The 27,116-nt window shown below is 41.8% G+C and overlaps 1 protein-coding gene across 1 annotated transcript in view; it reads right to left on the bottom strand.

The window, feature by feature from the left end:
- The window catches only part of LOC120548209 (complement C3-like), a 40,385-nt gene extending 14,615 nt beyond the window's left edge, over window positions 1-25,770 (bottom strand). The window contains exons 1-27 of the mRNA XM_039784294.1: window positions 25,677-25,770; window positions 23,749-23,944; window positions 23,453-23,615; window positions 23,176-23,270; window positions 21,981-22,069; window positions 17,246-17,328; window positions 17,062-17,149; window positions 16,834-16,936; window positions 16,475-16,595; window positions 16,089-16,204; window positions 15,571-15,717; window positions 15,069-15,168; window positions 14,866-14,954; window positions 14,559-14,750; window positions 14,238-14,393; window positions 12,729-12,858; window positions 9,631-9,699; window positions 9,241-9,438; window positions 9,013-9,130; window positions 8,828-8,916; window positions 8,394-8,533; window positions 5,166-5,378; window positions 4,873-4,936; window positions 4,678-4,767; window positions 771-977; window positions 367-439; window positions 75-234 (exon numbers count right to left, since the gene is read on the bottom strand). Coding sequence (XP_039640228.1) covers window positions 75-234; window positions 367-439; window positions 771-977; window positions 4,678-4,767; window positions 4,873-4,936; window positions 5,166-5,378; window positions 8,394-8,533; window positions 8,828-8,916; window positions 9,013-9,130; window positions 9,241-9,438; window positions 9,631-9,699; window positions 12,729-12,858; window positions 14,238-14,393; window positions 14,559-14,750; window positions 14,866-14,954; window positions 15,069-15,168; window positions 15,571-15,717; window positions 16,089-16,204; window positions 16,475-16,595; window positions 16,834-16,936; window positions 17,062-17,149; window positions 17,246-17,328; window positions 21,981-22,069; window positions 23,176-23,270; window positions 23,453-23,615; window positions 23,749-23,944; window positions 25,677-25,753 — 3,366 coding nt within the window. The 5' untranslated portion in view covers window positions 25,754-25,770. The remainder of the gene's footprint in view (window positions 1-74; window positions 235-366; window positions 440-770; window positions 978-4,677; window positions 4,768-4,872; window positions 4,937-5,165; window positions 5,379-8,393; window positions 8,534-8,827; window positions 8,917-9,012; window positions 9,131-9,240; window positions 9,439-9,630; window positions 9,700-12,728; window positions 12,859-14,237; window positions 14,394-14,558; window positions 14,751-14,865; window positions 14,955-15,068; window positions 15,169-15,570; window positions 15,718-16,088; window positions 16,205-16,474; window positions 16,596-16,833; window positions 16,937-17,061; window positions 17,150-17,245; window positions 17,329-21,980; window positions 22,070-23,175; window positions 23,271-23,452; window positions 23,616-23,748; window positions 23,945-25,676) is intronic.
- Window positions 25,771-27,116: the final 1,346 nt, after the last annotated feature.

Here is a 27,116-nt window from a genome sequence, read left to right as displayed (position 1 = left end):
TTGTATTCATCTTGGTTAGCTATCTTTGTAGCACCAAGTTTAAGATTAGATGTCAATGACATCAGTATACGCACAATCATCTCTCCATGGAAAACCTTTCCAACTTCTCGAAACAAGCCGTCAGGTTGCTGTCCACTGAGAATCAGAAACTTGATAGCTTCACAGATGTGTTGACTTTGCACTGCCACCAGATTGTTAGCCATGGCAAACACCTTGGCAACATAAGCTGTCAGCCTTAGAGAGGAGAGGAAGCTTAGTTTCATTTATTCACATATGACAAACACCATCCTCACATTGTCAGAATCTAAGTTATAGGGGGATGTGCAAACAATTAGATATGTGTTCATGGATGCTGGGATGCCTCACCAGGTGCTGCTCTTTTGACCCCAAACAGCAAAAGACCCATCATTTTTACGGAAGACAAGCTGATTCTGGTAGCCTGGACACAAACATCCACACAACCAGTTTGAGAAGTCCTGTTACATTCTGTGATTATAGCATATTTCAAATAACTCTGGTTGCATAGTTTTTTTGTACTGACAACCCTGGTTAAAACATGGTCTATGTGTTGCTTTCAGACTATTAATTATAAATGTCCCTAGCTTGTACAGTATATGTCGGGCAAGGATATAGCATGCATTACTGTCTACCACACTGCCTTTTTGATATCAATTCTGCCAATCAGAAACTTTAAAATCCCACACGGAGGGGAATCAATCAATTATTAAGATATCTGGTATCTGTGCAAATAAATACATATTTGAGCCCACCGGTCTTGATGTGTTGGAGGGCTTTGTTACGTTTCTGAAAGCCCACAGTTTCCCACTGGTTGGTTTTGTCCAAATATGTGGCTGCAATGACTGGAAGGGTCATTCTGATCATGTTTTGCTCTCCGCAGCCACTGGGCTGGATGATCAGAGAACCCATAATGCTCCCACTAACGACGTTCTCCACCAGCACAGCAACTTGTTCTCTCCCTGCACATATATACACATATACACATACCCACACACACACACACACACACACATACACATGCACACATACCCACACACACACACACATACACACACGCACACACACACACACACACACACACACACAAAAAAACAAAATATTCAATGGGAAGAAACAATTAAACAAAACTAAAATGCAACCAGTAGGGGTGGTCATATCACCAATAACAATATTAAGAACAATACAGTACCAATTAGCACCTATGCAGAGTTCATTTTCAGGCACTGGATGACATAACATCCCGAAATATAACATACAGTTTTTTACAATCACTTTGGCACTAATTTCAGAACCTTGACGTAATTTTTCAAAACTCTAGACACAAAACTCTAGCCTGGTGAGACCGTCCTGATCTGGCGAGCTCCAGTTCTCCACTCCCAGATCAGTCTGGCATCTTGAGATAAGAGAAAATTTGGAGCCGTTCGCCAAACGACCGACCAATCAGCGTTGGTTTTGAGGCGGGTTTAGGTGGTGATAGACAGATGGTTTATCCAATCAGCTAACCAGGATTTTCAGACAGCGGTAGCCCTAATTCTGTTAGCCGCTCGCTAATGCTTTTTCCTCTTGGATCCTTCTTTTGGAATATGGACCAGGAACCTGAAATGGGGCCTTTTATTCCTAAATTCTTGTTACACAAATGGCAAATATCCTTTTCTGACATGTTGCTTGCTTGCTGAGCTAACGAGCTATGCTTTGCCTGCAGCAGCAGGGGCTTGCGGTTGTTTTTTCATACGCTTCGTTGATCTGATTGGTTGATTTGGCCCGTCTATCACCAACATAGGTGATAGACAGATGGTTTATCCAATCAGCTAATCAGTATTTTCGCCCCCTTCCCAAAAGTTCTCCAACAGTATGTTCCCAGATGGATATGCCGAGCTAATGGGAAGCAATCCATCTGGCGGAGTCAGGTTAACAAAACTCACAACCAATGATCAAAATACACATTTTTCAAAACCCTAATACTTTTTTCAATTGCTTGGATACAATACATATAAACCTAAGATCATTTGTTCATTTAACAAAGATCACCTGTTCAATATGACACAACTTAACATCAAAGTACTACTATTTCAAAAAGCAATTTACACATTACAGTTCAGATAATTGTCTGTTCATTTCATTACAATCATTTAACTATCAATCAATACAACTACTCAAAATGATAAGTAACTGTTGCATTGCTCTTAATAGGGCTGGGCGATAGGGAGAAAATCTGATATTACGATATTCTTGACCAAATACATCGATATCGATATTGCGATGATAATTGGTGCTTTAACAAAATATCTTCACACTTAGATTTTAGATAAATAATCATCAGTAATGTGGACATAATGTCTCAGTGGGGAAAAGGCAAATAATAGAACAGCTAGAACAGTCTGGTAAAAAAAGTACATCACTTTAAAAAAAGAAAAAGTACATCACTTTACTGTAATGCAGCCTTTAAAACCAGTAGAAGACAACAATTATGCCATATCATACAGTTTTTTACAATCACTTTGCTACTAATTTCAGAACTTTAACATAATTTTTCAAAACTCTAGACACAAAACTCACAACGGTCATCACTTGTAACCCAGACTGTCCAATGTTCAAAACATTGCATTGTGCATTCATATCTTTAAATAAATATTGCACTTGCACAATCATTGGTTCAAAAAACAAATATATTGTGAAATACCATTGAAACGTTACTTTAGATCACCCACACACAAGCTACCCATAGTTTCTCTGTGTCATCATTCGTACTATCATTAAATATTATAGTACAAAATAGGTGATACATGTTTCATTATGGTACTAGATGTAAATACATCCCTGTAAAAGTAATGCAGTAGTAGAGAGAATACTACAGACACAGTGGAATCATTGAACAAAACCTGAAATGTACTGATGAAAAACAATACAGTACGATCACAACATAGGGTTATTTGAATCAAAACTAAATAATTAGCTACAAAAAAGAAAAGAAAAGACAGTAGCACAGTAGTACTGTAAAACATCAAATGCAGTGTTCCTCAACCTGCTTGTACTGTAAAAAGCAAAACAAAGAAGTGATTACTGTACTTCTACATCTTCATCAACTCTTTCTTGTGGATTTGGCCACAGGTTCTCATCTACATTGCAATTCGCCAAACATCTTGGAAAAAACCTTCGGCATGGCGAACAATGTGGTACGAGTGTATATGTATATATACAGTAAATATATAAAGTATATATCTCAATCATCAGTAACGAGTTGGCAGAATTGGACAAGCAATTCCAAGGGTCTGCATGCATACAGTGCAGTACTGTCAATACTGTAAATAGTCTGAAAGGTGGTACATGGGACCATAGAAGCAGTGTCTGATAAACAGTAGTACATTACAGTAAAGAAGGATGATGAAATATTACATCCATAGATCATGTATTCTAACTGGTTCATGCTCCACGCTAACTGGTGAAAATGAATCTCGTTATCTTGAAACTTTCATGATCTAAACATGGAATATTGTTTGTCTGTTTCCGTACAACTATACATTAAGAGTAATGCAACACTTACTTATCATCATAGTTAGATGATTGTAATGAAATGAATAGACAATTATCTGAACTGTAATGTGTGAATTGCTTTTTGAAATAGTAGTACTTTGATGTTAAGTTGTGTCATATTGAACAGCTGATCTTTGTTAAATGAACACATGATCTTAGGTTTATGTGTATTGTATCCAAGCAATTGAAAAAGTGTTAGGGTTTTGAAAAATGTGTATTTTGATCATTGGTTGTGAATTTTGTGTCTAGAGTTTTGAAAAATGACGTCAAGGTTCTGAAATTAGTGCCAAAGTGATTGTAAAAAAACTTTAATATTATAATATCCAAAATCTAAGACGATGTCTAGTCTCATATCACAATATCGATACAATATCGATATATTGCCCAGCCCTAACTCTTAATGCATAGTTGTACAGAAACAGACAAACAATATTCCATGTTTAGATATATACTGTATATATACATATACATATACTCGTACCACATTGTTCGCCATGCCCAAAGGTTTTTTCCAAGATGTTTGGCGAATTGCGATGTAGATGAGAACCTGTGGCCAAATCCACAAGACAGAGTTGATGAAGATGTAGAATACAGTAATGACTTCTTTGTTTTGCTTTTTACAGTACAGTCTTTTCTTTTCTTTTTTGTAGCAAATTATTTAGCTTTGATTCAAATAACCCTATGTTGTGATCGTACTGTATTGTTTTTCATCAGTACATTTAAGCTTTTGTTCAATGATTTCACTGTGTCTATAGTATTCTCTCTACTACTGCAGTACTTTTACAGGGATGTATTTACATCTAGTACCATAATGAAACATGTATCACCTATTTTGTACTACAATATTTAATGATTGTACTAACGATGACACAGAGAAACTATGGGTAGCTTGTGTGTGGGTGATCTAAAGTAACGTTTCAATGGTATTTCACAATATATTAGTTTTTTGAACCAATGATTGTGCAAGTGCAATATTTATTTAAAGATATGAATGCACAATCCAATAACAGCCTGTGTTACAAGTGATGACCATTGACCGTTGTGAGTTTTTTGTCTAGAGTTTTGAAAAATGACGTCAAGGTTCTGAAATTAATAGCAAAGTGATTGTAAAAAACTGTAATATCTGACCTGTCACTGAGATCTGTGTGCTAGTAGGTGTGTTTCGGACCAAATCTTTTACAGGAATTCCACTGTTGAGAATTTCTTCTTGTATACCACCTAAAGGGAGAAACAGTAGGCAAGTTGGGAGATCAGGTAGCAAATGGTAAAAATATAATATTACATAATTACTACATAATGTGGCTATTTAATGGGTAAACTCACCTACACCTTTAGTAGTGGGGTCTAGAATTATAATCTGAGGAGATTTAACCAGTACGCCTTCAGGCTGGAAAAACAACAGTGAGGACAAGCATTAGAAATTACAACTATTTTGGAGCAATCTGTATCTGCTGGGGTGTAACAAAATACAATTATGGCTTGAATTTGATTAAAATATTCTTTCGTTGTTGTTCTGTTTCTCGTTCTTATTTACAGTTCATTTTAGTTAAACCTGAAAAGATATCTGTTTTCCTACACTGACTTTAACATGGGAGATTGGTGTTTTTTTCTCTTACCACCACCAGCAGCTTCTTTATGATTCCATCATTTAGCGAAGAATCTTTAACAGCTGCTTTAACCTCAATGCTAAATGTTCCTTCTTTCATGGGAATAATGATGAAGGGTACAGATCGTGTAGTTTGGGCCCCCATTTTGACCTCCTGTCGATACCTTCCACGTTTAGAGGCTGAACTGCACACATGCTCCTCATCAGTCAGATCCACACGCACCTTGTAAACGAGACAAAGATGGAGAAAAAGAATGAAGTATGTGTAGTGCATAATAAGGATCATAATCATCAGTTGAGTGGTGGAAGAGGTATTCAGATCCTTCACTTAAGTAAAAGTACTAATACCATACTGTAAAAAAATACTCTGTTACAAGTAAAAGACCTGCATTGAAAATGTTACTCAAGTAAAAGTATGTAAGTATCATCAGGAAATGTACTTAAAGTATAACAGTAAAAGTACACAATGCAGATCAATCCTCACATTTTAGAAACTGGAAATGATTATAACAGTTCTGTCAATCAGTTAAGTGTTGAATCGGCTAATTATTTCCGCTGGACTTGTAGGCCGTTATATTGTTGGGTAGTTTAATTCATAGTAAAACATTGTATTTTATAAACTAAATGAACTGAATCTTCAGCCTCTCCCTGGCCCAGGCAGTCATCCCATCCTTTCTAAAATCAACCACAATCATCCCAGTGCCAAAGTCTCCTATCACCAGCCTATATGATTATCGTCCTGTGGCCCTCACTCTGGTAATCATGAAGTGCTTCGAGAGACTGGTTCTTCAGCACATCAAGGACTATCTCCCCCCAGACTTCGACCCCTATCAGTTCGCATATCGTGCGAACAGATCCACAGAGGACGCCATCGCCGTAGCTCTCCAAATGGCAGATTTGCTAGGCACACGCTCTTAATACATCCATGGGCGCACGCCAGGAGCAGTTCAAAGCCGAGGAGACTGACGTTTGCTATTGATTTTTCTTTTTGACTAAATGTAAATAAAGAAATGTCACAAAAACATACCTTCCAATGTTTTGGGCTCACTCTCACTGAACGACGAGGTCATGAATGCATGGTGATATTTTTGCAATGTAGTCTAACATGAGACCGAGATTGCCTCACTATAGACGATGCAGCTCTTCTGTCTCTCCTTTCCCGTGCTGCTGCTGGGGCATTGTGGCATCGGCACATGCAGTTCAACATCACATCTCCTTAAGTCCTCTAATATTTCCTCATTGATGTCATCAACACATCCATTAATCATGGAAATATTGTGTAAAACAAGGTCATATTTTTCCTTGTATTTATGTATGGTTTGCAAAAATGGGAAAAGCTGGGTCCGTGAGATGAGAGAAGTGTATGCGCGGTGTGCACACTCTAAATTATGGCCAAGCATGCGCCCTTAAAATAGCATCTGAATAACGCGCCACTGACTTTAGACCAGGTTTTTCCTGGTCTGTGGCGGAATTGTTCTCTGAAACTTCAAAATAGCTCCAGGGAACGTTTGCGCCAGAACACGCCTCCTCTTTTCGCTGAACCGCCCCCGGGAGCGCAAATTCATTCCCTAATTTACCGACGTGAGTCTGTGGAGGAAAAAGTCCGCTGTGTGTAGGGTGCAAATAGGAATGATACATGCGTCGGTGTACAAAGTCAATTGCGCTGAGTGCAACATAGGGTCCTTAATCTCATGTGTATAGTGACAACAAAAGGCATTCTAGAATACAGGGTTGTGGCAGAGACATTTGGTGTCAGTAAGACAACCGTACACCGCTGTGTATACGCTGTGTGCAGGATAGGGTTGGGTATCGTTTGGTTTTTTTTCGATTCCGGTGCTAAATCGATACTTTTAAAACAGTGCCGGTGCCTAAACGGTGCCTGAACCAGTACTTTTCAATAAAGTTAAAAAAAAAAGAAGAAGAAAAAAAATAAGGGTAGTAAACAACAGTCAGTGACTTGTTAATAATAATGTAATAACTATAACAATAACAATAATTTCACCAGTAAATTGCTGTTGAACCCCAGATGGGAAAAGGGTATTTTACAATTACTGTGAATGCACCATGAGGCAACCTGTTTTAAGTGAATGCACCGTCTGTGTTGTTTAATTCCGACAACGGCAGCTGCGAGTGAATGCACCGCACCGTCTGTGTTGTTTAATTCCGACAACGGCAGCTGCGAGTGAATGCACCGTCTGTGTTGTTTAATTCCGACCATATAAACATAGTACTACTAGTACTACTAGTACTACTACTGTATATCTATGAATTGCGACAACAGCAGCTGCTGCTGCTGTTGTCGCAACAGTTACATCCACAGTTACATCCCGCTGTTGAAGTCCTCCACAGTGAAATACAGTCACACTTTACACTGTTTAACGTTAGCTGTCAGCATTTTACCGGTGTTTAATCCATCTGCTAGCTAAAGGTAGGCTAACGTTACATGCTGTCAGGTGTAGTGTAAAGTCAAGCACCGAAATGAGGCACCGAAACTTTCGTTCTTATTCGGTCTCGTTACTACCGTTTACGTCGGCACCGGTTCCCTATTGGCACCGAGTTTCGGTACCCAACCCTAGTGCAGGACCATGCAATTCAAGCTGTTGAACCAATTCGTCAATTAACCCGACGTGACTAAGGCACAGGCTATAGCGCACCGCAACCCTGCAACACTATGCGCCTTGTGCCACAAGTGTACGGGGCACTGGATGGGACCCATTTCCTGATCTTTCCCCCATCCGATGGATACCGGGACTAAAGTCATGTGAGTTACATGTTCGCTACGTCACAACTTATTCGGCAAAGCTGTTTCTATCTCCCATTTTGCGCATTACAATTTTTCAAAAATGGCATAAACCACCTCAAGCGAGCGTAAAAACTTTTTTTGCGAATTTGAGGAAGTTTTTTCGATACTGCAAAATGCGCATAAAAATACGTTGATGGAAACCCCACTATGGTGCATCCCTAGGAAATGTAATGCTTTACATGGTTTCCTACAGGAGAATGGAAAGGCACACTGTATATATTGCAATAAGGTTTCCCAAGTTCTGGACAGACCACCATGTGAGCAGCTATTACACTTATCAAAGACTAGAGAAAGGATTACAATCCTTCTCTTTTTTTGCTACACATTGTCAATATTGCCTGTTGTTTTTGCCCTTTTTTTTGCAAACTCCTAATAAAATATCATAGTCTCATTGGCTCTGACCTAAAACACCAGAGCAGAGTAACACTGACTTACGGTGGCAGGATCAGGGCTGTAGTTGTGGAGGATTGCCTTAATTTCCAGCTGTTCTCCACGGACAGCAGAGTACGGCAGCCTGAGATCAATAAAGAATTCTTTCCGGACAATGACCTCTAACGGCTCGCCAACACAGATTCCTATAAAATGAGAGGGATAAAAAAAAAAATGATTTGTGTTTTTTCACAGCCAAATGCACTAACACGCACTCCTGACCGGACCAGCTATCAAAACAAAGAACAGAGAAGTTTGGATTACAACACACAAAGGGAGTATGACGTCATTCATAGCTTGGGCCATTACTCCTCTATATCTTTACAAACAGTAGATAATATTTGTTTGCTGCCATATTAATGTTTTGAATGTAGTACAGAACCTTTAAGGATAGCAGCACAACTAAAGCACAAGACAGCTTTTAGTCACTGAATCCTCACCGTGAGTTCTTGACAGACTAATGCCAGTGAACTGCCAGGTTGTGATTGAGTCTTGCAAAGGAACATTTTTCGTCAGAAATGTGGTGACACTGAAACAAAGAAAAGTATTAACAGTAAAAGTAAAAAAAATGCTTTAAATCCCAGTGGTGTCATTATGAAGTAATTATGAAGTTTAGTTGACTCACCAGTTAGGTGTTTGGGGAGGACAAGCAGGCAGTTTGATGTCTGTCCACAGCCAACTTTCAGGGAACTTGGTGCGAGAAACAATTTCATTGCTGTCCATGTAACTGTCATCCTCCTCACCTAATGTAAAGTGTCATCAAAAATGTTACGGTTTTGACTGTCTTCTAACTACCAGTATGACCATGAATAACCACCCAGGGCTTCCCCCCTCCCTTGTCCCTGTGTCTTACTGCGAGCCAATAAAAGGCTATCCTCCTTCCTCTCAGCTCGCTGGGTTTCCATCTCCTTGCAGCAGTGCAGGAAGGCTGCAGCACAGGCTGCACCATCACTGATGTACTCCGCTCGCCTCTCACAGGTGTATGAGAGGGGGGTGTTCCTCATGCCATCCAAACAACACTCACGTTGCAGTTGGTCTTGATATTGACTCACTGGGAAGAAAGAGGGTTGTGGAGGAATGACAGAGGAAGAAGACATAGAGCAAAAGAAAAATGGTAAACTGGAAAGCATTACAAACACAACCACAAACAAGTCTAACTCCAAACATTGTGGAGAGCCTGAAGTCTGTGACAGAAGATGAATGAATATATGGTTATTGGGTAGTTTAGAGCTGTGGTTCTTACCTAAGCTGGTTGTGACATCAATTATAGTAGCAGCTCGTTTCCTCCTGCTGGGGGCCGGACATTTCAATTCTGGAAACGCATCACAGACAAGATCTTTAACAGAACCCAACAAGGTTGGAACTAGATGTGATTCCTGCATGGTATAGTTATATATAAAACTCCTACAATCAGTGAGGTCCTTTATCTTGTCAAACCAAGCGGAAACCTCTGGTGCTAAAAAATTAAACCAATGCGGAAGTGCCAAGAACGGCAGTTCATCGAGTTGCCACTTGAGGCTGGCTCCAAAGGGGAGTCAATCCCCTTAGCCCACCATGTTAAAATGCACAACTTTAACATTTTAGGGCTGGTTCTTTTTCATAACTTACCCCTTTAAACTATATTCAGGCTTAAAGTTATGCATAGGGCATTCTGCTTTGAGTGACAGGTGGGCTGCCCACTTTGAGCTTCGTTTTGGCTCTTCACAAACTCATGGGTGATGTCATGTTGAGTATGTCCATATTTTATACAGTCTATGGGTTAGACACTTGGATTGTGTGGGGGTGAGAAAATGGATCACAGTGCACTTTTTATATGTTGAAATGTTAAAACATTGTATAAATTAAAGGGTTATCTCAATCAAAAACACATTATTTCAGTTACCCCAAGTGTAGTTTTTGTAGATTTTCCCATTGCCAGACCTTCCTCCACAGCGCTGGGGAGGAGGGTCTGGCTAGTCCACACAGCATTCTGGGATAGGAGAAAAACGTGCTCTGGTTTATTTGCATTTCTTTTAACAAATCACAATCGTCTTGGGCGGCGCTAAGCACCAGACTCAATGACGATGCCTCTGCAAAATAGCCTCGGGAAAGAACTTGCTTTGGTGGAACGTGTACTTCAAAAGGCCGTGCAACAGAAAAGATTGGACCGATAGTCTAGCTAGCTGTCTCGATTTACCCTGCAGAAATCTGAGAAGCAGTTAACCAGTGCTCATAAATCGACAAGAGTTTAGAATGCCAACACAAAAAAAGCTGAAGGGGAGGGAGGGAATTTCTGGCGGCACCTCAACAATCCCAGAAATGAAAGGTCGTTGATATAGACTACCACAAGTGGTATTTGTCAGACAGTTTTGGTTCTATGTGCCCAAAGTTTAGGATACTGTATCTGTTGCTGAGATTCTGGCTAGACAGCAACGAGTGATTTCACAAACAATGTCTCCGAAACATCTGCATGTCCAGATGCCAAAAAAGGGGAATAAGAAATATAATGTAATTTAGTTGAAAAGACCCTTTAAGATGCAGTTTTTCTACTGTCCACTAGATGCTTATTCCTAAAAAAAAAAAGCACTTGACTTATGGCCATGAATAAAGGTCTATGAGGTTGCTTCTCTTAATTAGACTAGATATTTCATTGTGTTGGATCCAAACAAATGTGCATAAACTGATCTTGTACAAAAGAACACTGGCCAACTGGCACTCAGAGACAAAAGACTCAGAGACCATGTGGTCTTTCAAACAGAGGCCTACATGTAAGAGCCCCAGCCTGGTGAGTTCACACCTCTATGTGAAAGTCCAAGCCAAAGGGGAAAAAGCCTCACAACTGGCTGGAAGTTAAAGAACTACAGGATTGTAGTCTTCACACTTTCAAGAGTTTTGAGTCTTCCTATTGGTTCAGCGGGACAATAAACACAGCATGAGGTCTTAACCTATAAATAGCCTGACCACCCAAAAATCCCAGTCTTCCATTGCCACCCGTTGCTGAAGGGAGCGCGCAAGCGCTTGTGCTAAAAATTCTATTTTCTGGAGAAAGTGGATTTAATTTCAGTGCTTTCGTGGAAACCTACGGACTGATGGACTACACACCGTAAGAAGGCTTACAGTCTGGGCAGAGATAAATAGTGTGTTTTTATTAATGAGTAACTTGCTATTGTTGCTATTTGTGTTGCCATTAATGTGATCTGATTAATAAGCGCTACTGCTGCACGTTTGATTTATTAATCTATGATTGTGATCACCGAGTCAAATCTATTGACCGTATGATCACAATACTGTTGATACAGTATGTTGTGTTGAATATGTAGCTTGTTAAAACTGTAACTGCTACCTGCTAACTCCCCTTTCACGGAGTTTTAGTTATTGTACTGAGTGAGATAATCAGGGTTTTTTTCAAAGTGCCTTTCCTCTCGTAAGGGGCTTTCTTTCCTCTTTCACTAACACACGCACACACACATGTACGGAAATACACACGCCCAAGTACACAACTGGCCAACAGTGAGTCACTTATGTTGAATAGCTACACAGCTAGCCCATAGCAAAGTAGTTCAGCGTGTCCCTCTTTGTCAGCAACATGTTAGTTTGAGAGCTAACTGACTAGCTTAGTCATGTGGCATTGCAACGCAGCCCACTATCGCCCTATTGAGGCTAAATAGCTTTTGGGCAGCTAACACATAGCCTAGCTTCAATGAGCTAACGGCTAATCTGGGCGTGACCAAGCAACCCTTGGGTTGCGTCACCCCCTCCTCCTTGCAAACTCTCTCTCTCTCTCTCTCTCTCACACTCACACACACACACACACACACTCACACAGACACACCCAGTGACACACTAACATGCTGGTTAGTTTGTTTTGTCTTGTTGTAGATTAAAAAGGTATATTGGTTTTAATTGATCGAAGAATTATTGATCAGCCATTGATGATTTTGAAGTTAATAAATTCTACTATACTTTATTTAGCTGTTGTCTGTGATTATTTGTGTACTTATTGTAATAATTGCTGGTTGAACACAGGTCAGTGCTCGAATTCACCCTTTCTCTGTTCCTTTAAAGAAAACCAGATAGATTAACCAAGTTAAGATCTGTATTCTAAAGGAATACTACAGAAATGAGACTGTTCCACAGTTTGATTATTGGTCCCTGACTTTGCAGGGTGGTGCCCCGTTTTGATTGTTTGTCAATTTGATAAAGTTATTAATAACCATATTCATAACTTTATTAATATTGCTAGAACATCTTTGATAATTTGCCAATGATTGAATCTGTACCCTACGAATTCCCAACAATTGGTACAATATTAAGGCTTAAAGAGGGGTATGTTCAGGGAGAGGGAAAGTAAAGCAGTGTCACCTTGTCTGTAAGGAGTTCCAGAAGCAGTGTTGGACTCAAACAACAGCCCAGCATCATAGAACACACCCATACCATCCTTCCCTCCACCTGGTGTGCAGCCTGTGTCGTACTTCTCTACCATATCCCACACCTGAGCAGGGAGGAGGTCATTCACACACGCAAATACAAACATACAAGGTGTACAGGATGTAAGTTAAACAGAAATATCTGTAACAAACAGTATATGCATGTTCTGATATGGCATAAGACACACCTAATCACACAATGTATTTGTGACAGGACAAATTTATACCGTATATTTCTTTAGCCAAAAGCTAACAAACTTGAAAGTCAACATGTGTGTAATTTGTCAAGCACTTTTAAATGAAAACCCCTCTCAAATATATATTTTTTTAAGATAAGGTTCAGTATTTATGGAATGGACCACTGGAGGAAAATAGGGGAGGGTCATGTCATTTTATTCTTTGTTGAGGGGAGGGTCATCCAACGTGTTTTAGTCTAGTGGGGGCGGGCATCACACAACTTTTGTATTCATAAAAACAGCAAAATTTCAAAGCGGCTTGCTTGGTGCATACTTTTCCATGTAGCTCTCAGTCTCAGCCCCCCATCACTAGTAGATGGGTCTGACCCAACAAAAATCGCAACATGACAGCAACACAACTTTGGAGTTGCTTTCTTTGAGAATGCAACCCTAATAGCTAACTGTGCCACCTGTTGCCAAAGAATCGTCACTGACATGGAGCTGTAATATAATGCAGCTGACTAGCTCTAAGGTTTCAAGTTACTTTGAGCTTGAGTACCCACGGAAAAAATACTCCAGCCAGCGGGTCTGTGAAGGTGGACAGGCCGGGTGGCAAGCCAGTGACCCCGGCAGGCACCGCCGGCTGTCACGTCAGACTGTGGAGCTTCTGAACTCCAACATGGTTTGACCAAATTTGCAATTAGCCATCAATTTTCGTAAAACGGCCTATGTTTGAGCTCTACATAGTTGATTTCTCGCATTAAAAAGTCTCAGAAGTGAATTTAGTAATGAAATAGCAGACGAACAATGTATAAAGTTTCCAGTTGTTGGCCACAACAGCAATCCATGGTTGTTGTGATTGTTGCAGCGCTTTGCACACCAATATACTTAACTTTGAATTTCTGATTGGGCGGGCCAGCTGTCAATATGGGTTATTACCCAATGTGCTTTGTTGAATAGTCTCAATGTTTTATTGTTTTATTTCAGTGTGATGTATAAGATGAGAAAGCAGAGGTTAAATCATAATCCCATGATTGTAAAAAAAACTGTGGCTATCTGTACATCCTTGCCAAGCACAGACTAGTCCGGGCATTAATAAATTGTTGGGGAGGATTGTGCCTTTTTCCCAATCATTTTGGAGCGTAATAGAAAAATGTATTGCTGGCGAAGAGAGGGTCAAGTCTATTTTGAGTAAAGGTCCCGAAACTCCTCTGGTAGCCCCTTAAATAAAAAACGAACAGTCCCTAAATATAAAATAAAGCAATGACCTTTTTCTGGGTGAGACGGTGCTTGTTGTTTAGGACGTAGACGCCTTTGTCAACTGCCACCAGTCCCACTGTGGAATCTGGGTCTCCAGTGACCTTAAGACCAAACATCTTGCGAGGCTCATAGGATGGAGCGGGTCTCGATGGTTCCAGCCTCAGCTAAATGTGAAAACGGAGGTCAGTAAATGGGACATACAGTTTTGTATTTGTTAAAACAGTTACATAAATGAAAAAAAACTGTATGTCTGAGAAATGTCAAATAACTTGATCAATTTGTGTGTGGGTGTCTTGTTTGCCCTCCTAAACTTGTGTTGTGTGTCTCACCGAGCCCATGCAGGAGTCCTTTACATCCACCCAAACAGAGTCTGATACCACTTCATTGCCATTTGTGTGGTAGTAGGCTATAATGCGGAACGATGGCAGCATGTCTTTGGTAATGGGAACATTTAGGGAAATCAGAAATTGACCTGTGTTCCTGTGATGGCCATTATTCACCAGCTGACCTCTGCTCAGGATCTAGGTACACATATTTGAATATCAGTTCTTATCCGACATGTATAGAGTACACAGGTCGTGGAATGCAACAAAAAGAGTTGTATATGCACACATGCAGGTGTAAAACATCTCTCACCAGGTATGTGATGTCGTGATTTCCCTGCCTGTTGAGGCTGAGGCTGAATTTCAGGTTGTCTCCTAATTTCAGCTCAGCTGTATCCACACCTGCAAATGTGACATGTTGTGATGAGTGTTAAACACTGAAAACATGTAGTGCATGGTACATACTTTGCCAATGCCACCACCTTTTTCACAATCTGATGTTATTATGTTCCTTACCTATGTGGATGTAGTTGTTGCCGCGAGTGGTATATGGGAGAGCTACCATGGTGGCTGATGCTTGCCTTTCATTTAAAATACCATCATCCTTGGTCCTTGCCTGCAATTAACGACACACACAGGTAAGCATTCAGTACACAAACAGTTGAATAATGAATTCTTAAAAAATGCAGAGTCTATTCTATCCTGTCCTAACCTATTGTGGCTTTGCCTGGCATAGCGTAGCCTAGCAATATAAAATTGCTAAATATAATGTGGAAAAGGCATAACAATGGCAAGATGAAGTTCACTATTCCCATACTGTATAGTTAATTTGCAAGCATTTACAGTATATAATATATATATATATATATATATATATATATATATATATATATATATATATATATACAGTATATATAATACAATAAGGAAGCTTAAAATCTGCTCTTCAAGTGAATATCAAAATTGTTGATTAATGTAGGTTTAAGCTTCCCTTTGCAAACCACATTTATAGACTTACAGTGATTGTCAGTCTTGGTTCCCCCGCCCCTGTATTGACGGAAAGCTTTGCGATGCCATTGGCTGCGGTGAAGCCCTTCACCTGGCCAGGGTCGACCACCACTGGAACACGCTCTGCCGGAGTGCCGTCAGGATTCACAACTTCAACCTGCCATCAGAAACACAAACAGCTGAACAATCAGAAAAATGTGTAACTGTTCTATGAAAACACATCTTATTACGTAAGGCCAAACTCATGTTATGAGATTAATTTTAGTGCTGTGCACTAAGTATTGTACCTTTACTGTACATCATAATGAAACTCAAAAACAGATCAAAACATTTCTCTAGTCAATTACAATTATTAACATAACATTAATTAGCAGGCAACCTTCATATTTAGAAGTCCTGCCATTTGTGTTTTCAAAGAGTAACTGTATTTAGTAATGACATGTTTTCTGTAATGGATTTTTTATTTGTAAGTAGAAATATAGCCATACTTTTGCTGGTAATTTATATAAATCTAAATAAGTACTTTACCACAACATCGAAGGACATTCCTGGTTTGAAAAATTTGGGCGTTTTCTTAAAGGTGATAGTGTAAGGTGATGTAACAATCTGGATCCCTCTCAACTCTGCCTCCACCATTTCACCACCTGTGAAGGAATGCAGTAACACAAACCTGATTTTACCATCTGTTTACTTTCTTCTAGATTAACTGATACAGAACAACGTATGTTGATATCTCTTCTTTTTGGGAAATTGTTATTATTATTATTATTATTATTATTATTATTATTAATAATAATAATAATAATAATAATAATAATAATGATAGTAATAAACTGATAATACTGATAGTTAATTTGACCCACACATGATCAAACATAGTGAACAAGCACAAACATACAGTCTCTCTTTCTTACCACTCTCCGTCAGCACACTGACAGCTACATATATGGACCTCCCCACCAGTTCAAGGATGTTTGGGTAGGTCTGTGTGATGTGCTCTCTCTTCAGTGTCACCACTCCAATACCTCCCTCTATCTAATGTGACATAATAGAAAAATGCATCAGTCATTGAACAGTTGGAGGTACTAAAGTGTAAATTCTTACAGTATGTCAACCTGCCATTATTCTCAACATCCTAAATAAATAATATCTGTAGAAAGGAATTTAACAATGTAACCTAAATAACTGCAGACGTCAGGAAATCCTAGACAGTTTCATGTTTTAGAGTCCCCCAAGACACAGAAAATTACAGCAAACATGAGTATGAGCTCACCTGCACTCTCTGAAGAGAAGTTGGAAAGCTCTTCTTTTGATCGTCTTGCATAACCCCAAACACCACGTAGGCCGTCCCATCCACCTCTTGACCAAACAGATACCTAAATCCACAGGAGAGGGCCATGTTTTAAGGCCACAATTAAAAATGGGAACAACAAAAACAAATGACTAATTGACTAAAAGAGCAACACAGCTTCTGAATAACACCTAAAAAACCTTCACATACGTAGCTTTGGTGTGGACGGTGAGCTCTTGACTGTCCACGTAGAAGAAGGAGCTAACAGGCATCAGTTTAACTTCAAAACTGGGCAGCACTGAAAAATTGGAAACATGTTACTGTGGGTTCAATCATCTAAAAAACATGTGAATATTGTAGGTTTATACAAGTTTTAAATAAAAGTGCAGCTCACCATATTCTTTGACCTCGAACTCTGCAGAATAGCTCTGCTGTGGGTTGCTCTGGAATTTTGCCACCACTTTCCACAGTCCGGGACTACACACACACACACACACACACACACACACACACACACACACACACACACACTCACACACACACACACACACACACACACACACAAAACGTATTCTTTTAATATCAATTTTATACTAAATAAAAGAAATTGATTGAATTAATTATTCATTAAGAGAATACACATATGAGCAGCTGAGAACAACTTTCTGTTGATAGTAATTACAGAAACACTGAAGTTCAGAATAAAAGTTTTAAAGTTTAAAGTACTAATGCGGTGCCCGTTGAAAATGAGCCTGTTTGGAACGGGCCGATTGCTTGGCCTGTGGTACTGCTGCTTGTAGAATTCTTCAAAACCAAATTGTACCCCAAAATTACTTACAGAAGGACCCCAAACCACTGCAACTCCACTGTAGCCTATAGTGTAGGCTACGTCTACATTAGAGGCAGACATTGTACTACTGTATTTACCTGATAGAGAACGCTGCAGATTTAAAATGTAATCACAAAATATCACAATGACAATATGGAGTAATCAGACATTAGCTTCATGGACGCATGGCAGTGTGCTACCTACCTTGCCTGTTATTAGAGCTAATCAGTACATATCTGCATTCATCAACCACCAGAACCGGACCGTTTGTGTGTGTGTGTGTGCGCTCGCAGGGCCTGAGGTGTATGTCACATTTTAGCTGCCAAAGCTCCACTGCTCTCTCTCTGTCTCTGGTCCTGCTCAATGCTCACTCAGTAGCAGAGGGGGAGTGGCCAGTGGCTAGAGTGGCAAAAGCCAATGTGTGCTTCTCTTACCGACGATATCTTTTGCATTTCTTATCTACACAATGTCAAAGTTGGCACTGCACTTACTCGTGCCCGTAGAAAGACACCTGTCAAGTTTGAAATCCATCGGACTAACAGTTTGAGAGATATGCGCTTAACACCCACACAGACAGAAAGACAGAAAGACCTTCCTGCAATTTCTAGATAGATAGATTGGCTCGAGTAATGGATGTACTGAGGATTTAGTGTGTCTCTCTACACTTCCTATACTGTATGACTTAGATCATTTTTGTCAAGTAGCTGTCCAAACACCAAATTAGCATCAGCATGGGAAATTCTCCGTGAACCATCACCTTATCGTGGTGGAGAGGTTTGTGTGTCTCTGTGAACCTGAGGGCTGTGTTGTCTGGAGCTTTGTGCTCCTGGTAGGGTCTCCCAAGGCAAAGTGGTCTCAGGTGAGGGGCCAGACAAAGAATGGTTCAAAAACCCCAATGGAAAAACAAGGTAGAAATGGAGTGACCCTGCCCGGAGGAAGCCCGGGGCCCCCATCTGGAGCCAGGCCCAGACGGCGGGCTCGTCGGCGAGCGCCTGGTGGCCGGGTTTGCCACGGAGCCCGGCCGGGCACAGCCCGAACAAGCTACGTGGCTCCCATCTCTCCAGCCCATGGGCCCACCACCTGTGGGAGGAACCGCTGGGGCGTGCGCGCTGCCACATGGGTGGCAGTGAAGGTCAGGGGCCTCGACGGACCAGACCCGGGCAGCAGACGCTGGCTCTGGGGACGTGGAACGGTCACCTCTCTGTGGGGAAGGAGCCGGAACTGGTGCGGGAGGTGGAGCGCTACCGGTTAGATTTGGTGGGACTTACCTCTACGCGCAGTCTCTCGGTTCTGGAACTGTACTCCTGGATAGGGTTGGACTCTTTTCCTCCGGGAGTTGCTCAGGGGGTGCCGCGGCGCGGGCGGGGTGGGGATACTAACAAGCCCCCGGCTGAGCCGCCGCGCGTGGAGTTTACCCCGGTGGACGAGAGGGTCGCCTCCTACGCCTGCGGGTTGTGGGGGAAAACCTGACTGTTGTTTGTGCATATGCACCAAACAGGAGTTCGGAGTATTCGGCCTTCTTGGAGACCTTGAGTGGAGTCCTGCATGGGGCGCCAGTGGGGGAATCCATTGTTCTGCTGGGGGACTTCAACGCACACGTGGGCAATGATGGAGACACCTGGAGAGGCGTGATTGGGAGGAACGGCCTCCCTGATCTAAACCAGAGTGGTTGTTTGTTGTTGGACTTCTGTGCTAGTCATGGATTGTCTATAACGAACACCATGTTAAAACATAGGGATGCTCATAAGTGTACCTGGTACCAGAGCACCCTAGGCCGAAGGTCAATGATCGATTTTATAATCGTTTCATCTGATCTGAGGCCGTATGTTTTGCACACTCGGGTGAAGAGAGGGGCAGAGCTGTCAACCGATCACCATCTGGTGGTGAGTTGGGTCAGGGGTGGGGAAGACTCTGGACAGACCTGGTAAGCCCAAACGTGTAGCGGGGGTAAATTGGGAACGTCTGAGGGAGGCCCCTGTCCAACGGACTTTCAACTCGCACCTCCGGCGGAGCTTTCGCATCCCTGTGGAGGCTGGGGGCATTGAACCAGAGTGGACAATGTTCAAAGTTTCCATTGCTGAAGCTGCGCGCAGGAGCTGTGGTCTTAGGGTCTTAGGTGCCTCAAGGGGCGGTAACCCACCGAACACCGTGGTGGACACCGGTGGTCAGGGAAGCCGTCCGACTGAAGAAGGAGTCTTCCGGGATATGTTATCCCAGAGGACTCGGAGGCGGTTGCAGGGCAACCGGAAGGGCCCGGCGGGCTGCAGCCTCTGCCGTGAAAAGAGGCAAAGCAGCGGGTGTGGGAGAAGTTTGGAGAAGACATGGAGAAGGACTTTCGGCGGCACCAAAGTGCTTGTAGAAACTGTTCGCCACCTCAGGAGGGGGAAGGGGGAACCATCCAAGCTGTGTACAGTAAGGATGGGACACTGTTGACCTCAACTGAGGAGGTAATAGGGCGGTGGAAGGAGCATTTTGAGGAACTCCTGAATCCGACTAATACGCCCTCTATGTTAGAGGCAGAGCTGAAGGATGACGGGGATTGTCGTCGATTTCCCCGGGCGGAAGTCACTGATGTAGTCAAACAACTCCACAGTGGCAAAGCCCCGGGGATTGATGAGATCCGTCCAGAAATGCTCAAGGCGCTCTGGGTGTGGAGGGGCTGTCCTGGTTGACACGTCTCTTCAACATTGCGTGGAAGTCTGGAACAGTGCCAAAGGAGTGGCAGACTGGGGTGGTGGTTCCCCTTTTAAAAAGGGGGACCAGAGGGTGTGTGCCAATTACAGGGGTATCACACTTCTCAGCCTCCCTGGTAAAGTCTACTCCAAGGTGCCGGGAAAGGAGGGTTCGGCCGATAGTCGAACCTCAGGTTGAGGAGGAACAATGCGGATTCCGTCCTGGTCGTGGAACAACGGACCAGCTCTTCACTCTCGGCAGGATCCTGAGGGGGCCTGGGAGTATGCCCAACCGGGTCTACATGTGTTTGGTGGATTTGGAGAAGGCGTGTATGACCGGGTCCCCCGGAGATACTCGTGGGAGGTGCTGCGGGAGTATGGGGTGAGGGGGTCTCTACTCAGGGCCATCCAACTCTGTAACGCACCAAAGTGAGAGCGTGTCCGGGTTCTCGGCAGTAAGTCGGACTCGTTTCAGGTGAGGGTTGGCCTCCGCCAGGGCTGCGCTTTGTCACCAATCCTGTTTGTAATATTTATGGACAGGATATCGAGTGCGGTCGGGGTGGGGAGGGGTTGCGGTTCGGTGGGCTGGGGATCTCATCGCTGCTTTTGCAGATGATGTGGTCCTGATGGCATCATCGGCCTGCGACCTTCAGCACTCACTGGATCGGTTCAGCCGAGTGTGAAGCCGTTGGGATGAGGATCAGCACCTCTAAATCGGAGGCCATGGTTCTCAGCAGGAAACCGATGGAATGCCTTCTCCAGGTAGGGAATGAGTCCTTACCCCAAGTGAAGGAGTTCAAGTACCTTGGGGTTTTGTTCGCGAAAGTGAGGGGACAATGGAGCGGGAGATTGGTCGGAGAATCGCAGCGGGCGCGGTATTACATTCCATCTATCGCACCGTTGTGACGAAAAGAGAGCTGGCCAGAAGGCAAAGCTCTCGATCTACCGGTCATTTTCGTTCCTACCCTCACCTATGGTCATGAAGGCTGGGTCATGACCGAAAGAACGAGATCCAGGGTGCAAGCGTCGGAAATGGGTTTCCTCAGGAGGGTGGCTGGCGTCTCCCTTAGAGATAGGGTGAGAAGCTCCGGTCATCCGTGAGGAGCTCGGAGAGCCACTGCTCCTTTGGCCGAAGGAGCCAGTTGAGGTGGTTCGGGCATCTGGTGAGGATGCCCCTCGGCGCCTCCCCTAGGGAGGTGTTCCAGGCACGTCCAGCTGGGAGGAGGCCTCGGGGAAGACCCAGGACTAGGTGGAGGGATTATATCTCCAACCTGGCCTGGGAACGCCTCGGGATCCCCCAGTCGGAGCTGGTTAATGTTGCTCGGGAAAGGGAAGTTTGGGGTCCCCTGCTGGAGCTGCTCCCCCCGCGACCCGACACCGGATAAGCGGACGAAGATGGATGGATGGATGGATGGGAAATTAATTGTAGAAAACACAACATAAACATTTTCAAATTTACTTTGTATGAACTTAAAATATTTAAGGTATTAATGTTTGAATTGAATTACCCTGTTATCCATGGTAAAATGTAAATTCACCATTAAAACAAAATAATAATAATAATAATAATAATAATAATAACAAAATACAATGTGGAAAATTTAATTTGAACAAGATAAAATACTAACCTGACAATTTCAGCGAGTTGGAAATCTCCAGAGTGGATCCCTGATTTCAAAGAGACTGGATCAAGTGGAAGAATGATGTCCTCAGGGGTCTAAAAATAAACAATATTAAACAATCATGAACAGAGAGCTGTGCCAGTTTACAAATTGATTTAGTAAATGCATGCTATATTTGATGTATGCCTTTTGTCTACAATCCATGACATTTTTTTCTGTCACTGAAGAAAGAGGCTGTGTTCAATGTGCAATTCGGCCACTAGATTTATCTTTTCTTGCATTTATTTTTTACAGTAAGTAGCAGGATAGGTTTTACTAAAAACATAATAAAGACACAAGGTTAACTGTTTCTGTTATTTGGTCATTTGTATGAACATTATCTACTTTTAAAGTGCCCGTATTATGAAAAAAACACTTTTTCTGTGATTTGGGGTGTTCTTTTGTGTCTCTGGTGCTTCCACACACATACACACTTTGAAAACAATCCATCCATGCTGTTCTGAGTGAGATACGGTTTCTGAATGTGTCCTGCCTTCAGTCTCCTGGTGAGCTGGTCATAATCGGCCCGGCTTGTGATGTCACAAGCCGAAACGAGCTGGCTACCCGCAACCGTTAGCTCGTAGCGTTAGCATGCTAATGCTAACGCTAGCATGCTAACGCTAGCAAGCTACCTCGTTCTCAATAGTAAAGCACTGCTACAACACACACAAGTTCACCATAATCTCCAAGAACTACTCCCATGTGCTCCCTGGTTTAGAAGAAGTCTCCCAGCTGATCCTGCCTTGGAACTGACTGAAGTTGGAGAAACAGTCTTTCTTTTACTGTCTCTAGAGTTAGCTAGCTGACATGCTCTACATCTGAGCTACTGAGCATGTGCGAGTGCAATCAAAGATAGTACAGAAGAAGAAGAAGAAAAGAGGTCCCACTCTGTAGCTAAAACAGAAACCAGGTGAAAAGAGGATCTGCAGCAGTGAGAGAGAGCTGTGCAGTACAACAAAAATATGGTGTTTTTTGAAAATTAAACCATGTAAACCTATTCTGGTAAAACCTTAAAATACAATTATGAACCTGAAAATGAGCATAATATGGGACCTTTAAGCATTTGTGATATCACCTCATCAAGAGGTTTCATGCTCTCAGTTTCAGCTGACTATATAACATTATGTTACAATCTGTGCTTATCAAAGATAAAATACAATACCACAATCTCAATGGAAATAGAAGCATCAGTTTGAGTTTCGACATCCCTCTCTACGGGCTCCATACGGGGCGTCACTGCAAACATCCTGTAATGAACTGACAGAGAAAGAAAGAGGTTTATTTTGCTGCTGAAGGTTGGAGGAAGGTGTCTCAAATTTGTGTCAAAAATGTCAAAAGAGGGATTTGTTGTACTGTAATTTACAGTACAATCATTTAATTTGGGAAAAACAGAAGTAAGTGTGTTTCTTAACAGTTCTGCAACTCAGTATTGAACTCACCTTTGCTGTTGGGGGTGTAGAGGGTCTTGTCTGTCTGGATGAAGATGTATCCGGACTGGAAGGACACTAAGACCACTTTCTCCAGCAGTCGGTCAGGGAACTGAGCTTGCAGGTACACATACTGCTTCATGGTAGGATTCTTACTGAAGCTTCCAGCAGGGATCTGAAACCAGTATGATGAGCATTATGTGCATCAGGATGTACATTTCTGAATTAATTTCTAGATTCTTTCTGGTCGTGTTAGTAATTGAAGCCAAGTCACAGTAACATGCACAGCGTCACAGTATTTCATTTACCGTTATTTGTCCGAGCTCCTGGAAGTTTCTTGCACTGGTAAGGGTCACAGATGTGGATGTCAACTGTGTGGTTTTGGTTGGATGGTTCATCACGTTGATCTTGACTGGGATGTTTCCCCCGGTGCAGTCTTGACATTCCACAAAGATGTTTTCTGCTGTTCCTACCCGCAACAAGTTAGGGGCAGACATCACCTTCCTGCAGAGCAGTGGTGAGAGAGAGAAATATATTATTGTGAATATACTGCAGTTAATGTGCAGAAGTGACCACATGCTGTTTACGATGTCCTAGAAAATGCATTTCCTACAGAAAATGTGTGGGAATGCTGAATAGCTGAATTGCTAAAGCTAAACTGGATGAATAGCAACAAGAGGAAACAGAGGAAAGAGAGAAGGAGAGAAGGAGAGAAGGAGAGAAGGAGAGAAGGAGAGAAGAGAGAGGAGAGAAGAGAGGAGTGGACAGAACAGAGAGGAGAGGACAGAAGAGAGAGGAAAGAGACAAAAAAAGAGCAACGTTCAATTGCTACTGGTTTTAACTGTCTTACTCAGGGACACATTGATTGATGTATCGCAGTGGGATTCAAACCTGGGTCTCCCACATCAAAGATATGGGTCATTACCACTACGCTATGACCACTGAATAGATGGTAGGTGCTCCTTGAGCTCTAATAAAGCCTTTCTTTGATCTGTAATTACCATGCCTGCTGTTAATATGTCACCTGTGGCACTCTGCAGCTATTCAGAGACAGATTTTTTGAAAAAGTGGAAATCGTTTTATTAAGTATGAATTTCATTAAAAAGTTAAAAGCTTATGCTAAACTGAACTGTTGGCTTTAAAAGTTGAATAATGACAAAAGATGTAGAACATTGTGAGGTCTGAGTAGATTTTCTAACTGATAATGACTCACAAATGCAGAAATATGAAACAAATTGTATGAAAAATCTTAAAGCTCAAATGCATTGCACCGCACTGCTGAAACATCTGGAAACTCAGAGTTGGAAGCTAAACTGCATTACCTAAATAAGTGAAGAGCTAAAATGCATTGTTAGAAAATCTGGAAACTGAACTGTAATACTGTCAAAGATGAAAGTTGAAATGAATTGCCTGAAAAGGCTGAAAGAAGAAATACTGTATTATTATCAGACATATACACTGCATCAGGGGCGGATCTAAAAGAAAGCCTCGCCACCCCAGTTGGCAGCAACAAATTAAAAGTTACGGCCAATTTGACCATTTACGAGCACGAATCTCCAAAGTCCGACTGCAGTCAGTCAAAAACTGTTTGCTTCCCCTCTCACACATCTGCCTTTCATCACCTGTGTCTTACCTTAAAGCCTTTCCTGTGATACTTCTATCATACTTCTATCTCCTATTAAGTGAGATCACATTGTATGGTCACTTATTCCTAATATGAACTATTCACATGAAACCTCAAATCAACATATTGATTGCATCAATGAATCAGCATTCCCACTAATAAAGAAGTGCTTGTATAGTAAACCCTTGTTGTGTGACTTTTTACTGTGCTAAATGATAGGAAAATTCTAAATATTTAACATAATGTTGTGCAACGTTAAAAAAAAAACATTTCATCATGCCTCTAGACTTAGGCTCTGTCTGGCTTAATGCATCGTTGTGCAAACTCTGAACAAGAATCAGGTCAACTCATTAGCATAATTTCAAAGACCACAGTACCTTGACTTGTGTGACACAAACTGCAAACTGGACTCAACTTCTTCAAGTTAAACTAATATTTAATTGAATATACATGCAGAGGACCCTAGATATTTGTGTTGCTCCTATTGTCGTTTAACCAATAATAATTTGAATATCAGAAAGATGAACAAACAAACAAACTATATATTTTAGCTCTGTGTGAATTAACTAAGGCACATGGGGGGGGGTCTAAAGGTAAGGCAGGTCTACTTACAATGGAGCTCCATCAGCCAGAGAAGTCAGAGAGACAAAGGCCAGAGAGGCCAGCAGCCACAGCTGAGTCCTACTCATCCTTCAGCCTGATCCGCTATAGACTGTCGCTCTGCAGCACCCTCCTTTTATCCACTCCACCCCCCCCCCCGACCCCCACCTCTTCCACTTCGCCTCACTACTGTCTTGCCCACCCTCCTCCCAAAGTGTTTCTGTACACGTGTAACACAAGCACACACCCACACATGATTTCCCAGCAGCAGTTGAGAAACTGTTGATTTCTGAAAAAAAGATTAAGCTATCTCTTTTTCTAGGAAAAAGATAAACGGTAGAAAATCGATGATGCTTTACATGTTTGTCTAAGTTGAATGACTAGTTTATTGCAAAATGATGGCCATTGTGCATTTATGTTGTTTTCTAATGCCTTTGTTGTCTTTTTGTTGTGTTTTTCTTATTTGAGAAATTTAAGTCTATTGTTCATCTTATTATGAGCCTGCTGAACACATAAGCAGACATATTGAACAAACACAGACAACTAGTCAGGTGAAAGTGTTGAGTAATTTCTGGGCAAAGTATCTTTTTGTTTGAGATGTAGTTTGGGGAGTTTCAGAGCAGGGATTTTTAGCAAGTCCGAACAGAAGAAACTGTATCTACTTTATTTGTGAACAAGAATTGGGCAGGTAAGAAGTAAAGGCAGACGAGTCAATAAACTGTTGTGTTGAGTTCTTCCAACAACACTTAGGACTATTACTGTAAGAACATTTTATGTCTTTCATTGATTATTATTGCATTGCATTCACGTAGTACCTTAAAAAGGTGATTAATTTGCAGAAAATAATAATAATTCCTTCAGTTTCAATAGGGCCTTCGCCGCTGTCAGAAAACACATACATACACACACACACACACACACACATATATATATATATATATATATATAATATATATAAATTAGGGCTGTCAGCATTAACGCGTTAATCGTGATGCGATTAAGGTCCGAGCATAATGCGTAAATTTTTTTTAATCACATTAATCGCATGCTGCCATTTATTAATTAGGGCCTGAGCGCCGACAGCAGTGAAGGCCCTATTGAAACTGAAGGAATTATTCTTTATTTTTCCCGGCAAATTAATTGGCTTTTCGAGGGGCTTAACATATTCAAAAACTCTCCAAATTTGGCGGTCGCATCAAGTCTGGGGAAAATTGACGTATTTTAAGGGTTTTGGGAAAAGATGCGCAAAATGGCTAGCGCCCCCTTCAAAATTAAAAAAATTGAGCCCCTGCAGTACGTTTAACATAGACTCATGGAACTTGGTACATATGTATCATGTCAAGACGCACAGAAAACGTAATTGTAGCCATACCCTAAACCCAACAGGAAGTCCGCCATTTTGAATTGAAAGTTCGAAATTAGTGCAATTTTGGCCATTTCCACATGTCGTAC

Source organism: Perca fluviatilis, chromosome 19 (genome assembly GCF_010015445.1).
Source record: "Perca fluviatilis chromosome 19, GENO_Pfluv_1.0, whole genome shotgun sequence".
NCBI lineage: Eukaryota > Metazoa > Chordata > Actinopteri > Perciformes > Percidae > Perca > Perca fluviatilis.
This window is presented reverse-complemented; position numbering and strand designations above follow the sequence as displayed.